At 42.8% G+C, this 6,843-nt stretch overlaps 1 protein-coding gene across 1 annotated transcript in view; it reads right to left on the bottom strand.

The window, feature by feature from the left end:
• Positions 1-6,843, bottom strand: part of T265_14880 (hypothetical protein) — a gene marked incomplete at both ends in the record, with an annotated part of 44,259 nt that overhangs the window by 36,918 nt on the left and 498 nt on the right. The window contains 2 exons of the mRNA XM_009175645.1: positions 4,606-4,750; positions 5,416-6,206. Coding sequence (XP_009173909.1) covers positions 4,606-4,750; positions 5,416-6,206 — 936 coding nt within the window. The remainder of the gene's footprint in view (positions 1-4,605; positions 4,751-5,415; positions 6,207-6,843) is intronic.

Below are 6,843 nucleotides of genomic sequence, written 5' to 3'. Positions count from 1 at the left end.
TGATTATAAACTGGTTACGTCGAAAGTAAACTGGATCTACATTAGCTCCAATGGAACCTTGGGTCGAAATTGTAGTCTTATTCCACATTTTATCTAAACAAAATGGCAAGACTGCTCATTTGCTTTTCCAGGATGCCGTTGCTTCGGCGGATAATAAAGTGTGGCAATAACTAACGTAATGAATATCATAAAGAGCGAACATGACAGAATCACGTTTTTGGCAGCTACTTTGCGCAGTTGTACCGCTCCTCCATTGATTATTGGTTGGGGTTGCTAGGCCATATCTCTCAAGACAAGATTGATCCACCTTTCCTATTTTCATTGATGAAAGAATCAAAGTAGCTGGGACTAGAACGATCCCGTACTGCGTCCGCAGAACCATATTTGACTAATCAGATATCTGTTGTGGCTATCTATTCATTGAAAAATAGCAATTATTTTAGGGTGACAAGAAAAATCGCTGGGACCAACCGATGTCTACAACTTATATTACTAGGGATAGGAACTTGCTTTCTGGGACAAAACCATGTATGCGTGGTTGTATTACAGCCGAAAGTTGTCCACAAGAGTGTTTTTCAACATGTGTAAAGTTAAAATGGAGATTAGGTGCTTAACTAAGTAGAACCAAGAATATCCAGTGGTTAAACCGGTTTGAAGGTGAATTACAGGCACCATTTTTTACCCGTAGAGTAGCAACAAAAGGTCAACAATGATTGATGGCTCAACCAAAGGAGAGCATGCACTTAGTATCAATTCTCCAATGAAACAGAGTTAAAAGCTAAAGGAACTACCCTACAGATGGACGAGTTGATGGATGCGTCTGCATCGGAGAACCATTATTTTGGAGATGGGACAGTGGCAAAAGCTGCCAACTTATAAGCTACATACACCCCTTAATTTCTTAGAGAAGGTGTTACACAATAGAATTGAAACTTACCTGGCTCATGCAGTAATTACAATGGATTGCAAAGATCCTATATATTCTTTATAATATGCTTTGTAAATAAGATTGCGACTGAAGTGTTCTGCAATGAGAACGCAAGACTGTCCACCTGAATTTTATTGCCTAAAATTTTTTACCTACAATTTGGCTTGGCCTTGTCACCGGGAGTGATTTTAATCAGTAGAGTTTTTAATTGTGGAACCATTGATCGGGTTCAGTTTTTATGTCCAGTAACAATCTAGCTTCTTTCATCTATTAACTTTTCAGCATATTTTCACTTTTATCAATTCGACCATATTTACAAACTCAGAAAAACACTGTTTTCATTTTGTGTCTTTATACTCGTCTNAGTAAACACCGTTTTCATTTTGTGTCTTTATACTCGTCTACAAAACCAGTCACAGGAAGCCTGAGGAATACAGCTATCGGAGAAAACCAGGTTTTTCAAGCAACATACCACAATTATTGAAAGCAATATCAGGATGTCTGATTAAATTTAGCCTATAATACACCCCATTCATATGTGCCTCTTCAGACGGCTCTTTGACAGTGCTCTAGGCTCTGCTTTTTCAGCTCCGAATTGTGATACTCTGAACACATCTCACCTGGTTCCCGCTGGCACTTTCATGAGTGACAGTCAGTCCAAAAATGCGTGCAGGAGTGCAACATTAACAACTTAGTTGAAAATCGTCTGACCCATTTTAGTACTTATGCCATTCCAGAGTTCGGGCTTAGGTGAAGACACGAGTCAAGACCTTCCATGCAAATAACCCTATCTTTATATAAATATATCGTCAATTCGTGCATGTATGGTATTAGTTGCTTATTGGTGGCAGTCTTTTTTAAGATACTCGCTTCTAGTATGGTGAGATTCTTTGTGCTTAGCTTGTTATGTCCCACAGTATGAAAATTAATCGGGTAGTTATGAGAATTAACTACTGAAGTCGCACGCTAAGCCTGTCTTCACACATAGTTCAGGAAATGGCGGTGAATACAAATGAAAAGCACATTTATTACAAACTAGGATTAAGAGATGATCCTTTTAGAGTGAAGGCTAATCAGTTAATTTTATACCAGTCGTGACGGTTTCTAAAAAGGAAAAAACATGGCAGGGATATATGAGAGATATTGATATCCAAAATTCCAGGCTCTTGTACGTGACTATGTGAACTTCAGCTCTCAGAACTTTGTGGGTGTAAGCATAAATGCCTTACTATTCCTAGTGACTGTTCAGAGACAGCCACTTCTTATTGACGTAAGTAAATCTTATATGTAAAACCTGAAGCGTTCTGTTTCTGGGCGTTGAGCAATGATCTTTCACTGAAATGGAAGGGCTACTTGGAGAGCAACGTTTTTTATAACTTTACATGGAGTTTGGGCAATCGATATAGCTTTCCTTAAGTTTTGTACGGGGCTGATGTAGAGCTCATTTTTGTGCAGAATGGCCAAGCTTTGGTATCCAGTACAGCCTGAGTGCCGACTGATAGGAACCACTGGTCTATAGATATTTGAGTGCTTTGTCAGTCTGGACTAAAACCGCCAAAAGTTGATCAAGTCCATGCTTTCTGTCCTTAACAATCGACAAACTAAGGCTACTTATCTTTCAGCTGCAATTTTAGCCTTACGTTGTACACCCTCGTATGTCACTTCTGCCTATAGAAAGTGGAGGCTAAGAACAAAGTCGTTGTTTAACCACTTTGAGGTCCGCTTTACGATACCTCTTCTCGCGAAAAAGTATTTATAAAGCCCAATAAACAGTATAAGATAAGGTACTCCGTCTGCGATACGATTGTAAACGGCTCCTTAACTTGTTTTTGTTGTTCTATAAACACATTTTTATGTGCACGTCCAGTTTAACGAATCTCGGATCACTAATATGTACGCTTTCTTTTGGAATTCCGCTCTCACTCTCGGCTCACAATCACTAGTGTTGACCCAAAGTTTGTAGTTCCTTCATTATTCAGTTTAGCTCTCCAGATTTGCTTGCTGCTATACATAGCCGCCTTGGCTATCACTGGTCAGCCCGCCCATCAAGAAAGCAGGCTCGACCAGAAGAGTTTAAGAAAGACTGTTGGAGAGCAATAATAACCAAGTTCTCCTAGATGACAAGAGCCCATGTTAATTAAATGATAACGCGAGCTGCATGATGAGCTCAGGAGCGGATCGGGCCAACGTCACAGACCAAACAAGACACAACTCTAGTGTTAATAAATCTCTCGAGTCATTTGAGTGGTAGGTCACAGAACAGTAGTCATTGATTTACCACAATGACATCGATGGCGCTGAAAATGAGGGCGCTTTGGACTGCGCATGTGCGTATCATGTCGCGTCACCAACACCACGGTACTTTATTATTCGTCAATACAAGAAAGACTTCGGCTTTCAACTTGCTGTTGCTTGCTATTTTCAGTGCAGTTTTCATATTATGCACCATCGAATTGATTTGTAAAGCGAATTTCAAGCCAGTATAAGTATCAATGATATTCATACTTTCAAACTAACTAGATCCCATCTCGACTCTTTCTGTACAAATCTACCAAGATAAGGATGTGCGGATCTCTGCCGAACTTACGTTTTCACATACGTGCTACAGATCAAAGTCCGTGTGGGTGGTCACTCCTATCCGTTGCTGCTTCTTAACCTTATACTTCACCCACATCAGATGAATTCAATGTTGACTTAAAGGCGGCAAACCAATCTTCCAGAATATGCAGCAAAGGGCAATTAGAGTTGGTCCGAACCTTCTCGACCTGTCCTGCATTAGAAAACCATCTCAGTTTGACATTTTTCTCCCAAAATACACATTTTGGCGGCTACTAAATTTACGCCTTTTGAGGCTTCCAGGACGGTTCTTGTACCACAGTGTTCAGCCTCACCAGTAAGACTAATTACCGCCGCCACAAAATCACAAACTCAGGGAAGGTTTATAAGCGTAGTCGGTCTTAATCTTGATGGTCAAATGTGATTCCGTGATTCATGAAGCATATACCAAGAACACTACGACTAATCCAGTTTAAGCCAACCCTAAACCAGATTTTTATAGAACTGCTTTTGTTACATAACATGCATGCTTGCCTACCGCTGCTAACTACCTTCTTAGTGCACACCAATTCAACTGTCACCTTCCATACCGCTCCATTCTTCCATAAACATTACCCAGTCTGCTACTGTTGCACATGAAAATGATATTTATCATCCTCTAACTTTACCGTTAATCCTCCCGTAAACATATCCTGTGCACAATCAGCTACACTCCCTGGACATGAAAATGATATTTATCATCCTCTAACTTTACCGTTAATCCTCCCGTAAACATATCCTGTGCACAATCAGCTAGCACTCCCTGGGCCTCGCCTAGTCCATTTGATCGATTCTAAGCACTCAGGGTATGTTGCTCATCAGTATAGCTTTCCCCAGTTAGTTGGTCATTAATCAGTTACGTATCGTTGCTGTAAAGTAAAACCTTTTGCTCACAGAGCTTACTCGTTGCTTCCCCATTGAGCATTCATTGGTTTGAATATATTTGCTACTAAGAAATTAACATGCAGGTCATTTTCGAGATGGGGGGAGACGAGGGTTGATATCAACCTCAGCATAACATACGCGACATGACATGCCACTTGTATTTGAGGGAACTATTCACAAGTCTGCTGAAAACGCACCTTCCTCAGGAGATCATCGTAAGTCAGGGTTGATCGAGACTGGGTTACAGGGCTATCGAAAATTACTGCTGTATGATTCCCATATCCATTTGCCGAATGGACATCCAGACAGTTGTAGCACGTGTTCAGCTCTCCTCCGGAAAACCTAGAAAGCGATTAGCGGTTTAACAGACGACTACCATTTTGCATCCGGCCTATCCTTATCAGTTAACACTCGATCCCACTTTTTGAACCAAGAGATCTTCTCCGCTTCCGCAGACCAAAATTCCTGGGGCCAGTTTATCGAAGCTTTGAAGGCATCGTCATAGGTAGTAAAACATCTAGCCTTTAAATTTTTTGATAGGACACGATGGAAGCCCCTAGCGACCTTCATGTTTCCGCTTTGTCGTTGAACAGCCTTGAATAGCTACTTCTCGGTTTTAGCGCATTTAAATAAAAACAGTTACTAACAGGAGTTTTCTAGCAGATACGGTGTAGGTGCTGCATCATAACCATCACATCCAAATTTCATAACTTCACTGAACGAGTCAGAATACAGGGTTGAAGCAAGGACACCATAATGATGGTCCCTATCACTATTAGGATTTCACGGATTCAAGGATTGATACACAGGATCGAGGCTTTTGCCCAAGTTTCCCGAGTCGCTTTTGTTCATGTCAGTCAGTGGCTGTCGTTCACCTGAAAGGCACAAGTGGAAAAAAGGTGTAGCACTGCTCTTTATGTTCTCAGCGCGGGGCAGTATGCTGGCCAGTGCGAGGATTCGCATAAATTAATTCCCGCCGGGTGTTTGCTGGGTCAACGGTAAAAAACCTGTTTGTCAAGCTTTGTTCAAACAGGGCGTAGGTAAGAATTAGGTCCCCTTGGAGGCGACGGTACTCCAGGGGAAATAGATCAAGCGTCGCGAGACGCGTTTCGTAGTCCACGGACTTGAGGCCGGCAACTATTCTCGTGGCGGCCCGCTGGACACGCTCAATGAGGGTAACGTCTTTCGTACGTCCTGAGTAGACAACTTTGTTGGCGTACTCCAGGAGCGGTCTGACGTCTCCCGTAATACGGGAGAAGGTACGTCGGATCATCCGTAAAACGGCGAATGCCTTTTGGGCCGATTTCTCATGGTGTAGTGCGAAGGACAAGTTTGAGGAGACCCAGATGCCCAAATCCTTTATGGCATCTATCCTCATGATGTTTTCTGGTCCCTTTTCACCATGCATAACAAAGGCATTCGCTGAATCCCCTCCAAACGACATATGGACGCACTTTTCATCATTCAGAGGAAGGTGCCAGTCCAACGACCACTGCTTTGCAGCGTCCAAATCCATTTGGAGGGCACTGGCATTGGAATTCCAGGATTTCAAGTTGTCCGCTAAAGATAGACATGGACTCGCAAAAACATCTGGGAGGTGGTTGACGTAGATCAGAAACAGGAGTGGTCCCAGGGCGGAGCCTCGAGGAACTCCAATGGAGACCGGCGCCGGAGAGGAATAGGTCGAGTCTATTCTCACTTGGAATGATCTGTCTGATAGGAACGCCTTGATCCAGCGAAGGAGTTTTCCTTGAATCACGTAAGACTCGAGTTTGTGGAGCAGCAGGACGTATGGGACCTAAATGAATGCTTTTGAGAAGTCGAAAAATATGGCATCCGATATGAGTCCTTCGTCCTTGGCGTGGGTTAAGCTATCCATTAACGCGAGCATGCGTTCGCATCACGAAATTCGAGATCAACACATTCTGAGACCACCGTGGCCAATATTTCAAACTTCGCCCGAAGCCGCTTACCTACGATCTTGCAGTGTCTTTAGCTGGATACACGGTTTGCAGCGGGCCCGATCACGTATGAATGTACTGCTACATTCAAAGTCTCGTTAGCGGTGTCGCTGGTTGTCTGGGTCGCGTCGTTGTCCAGATAAACGTTAATCACGACACCCTCCAAACTGTTGGGTATTAACAGGAGGCTCCACCTTAGCCACGCCGTACCTTGTCTTTACCGACACCGCAAGTATTCCCGATAATGATAATGATAATGATAATGTTTATTCCCAAATTGTGGGTAGCATGCCGGCTTGCATGATCATGCGTCTACAGTCAGAATGGGGCATGGCTAAGGGATTTGCGGGTAGTCGTGCCTGCGTGAAAAGGGCACAATGTCAAAAACAATGGGAGGTACTCGATTAAATAATAATAATATCTTTCTTTTGCAACTTGTAGGGAACAATAGGCATGAGGACCGAGTAATTGAGG

The sequence above is a fragment of the Opisthorchis viverrini genome (genome assembly GCF_000715545.1).
Source record: "Opisthorchis viverrini unplaced genomic scaffold opera_v5_283, whole genome shotgun sequence".
NCBI classification, from domain to species: Eukaryota; Metazoa; Platyhelminthes; class Trematoda; order Opisthorchiida; family Opisthorchiidae; genus Opisthorchis; species Opisthorchis viverrini.
Note: the sequence above shows the minus strand (reverse complement) of the source record. Positions and strands in the feature narration are given on the sequence as shown.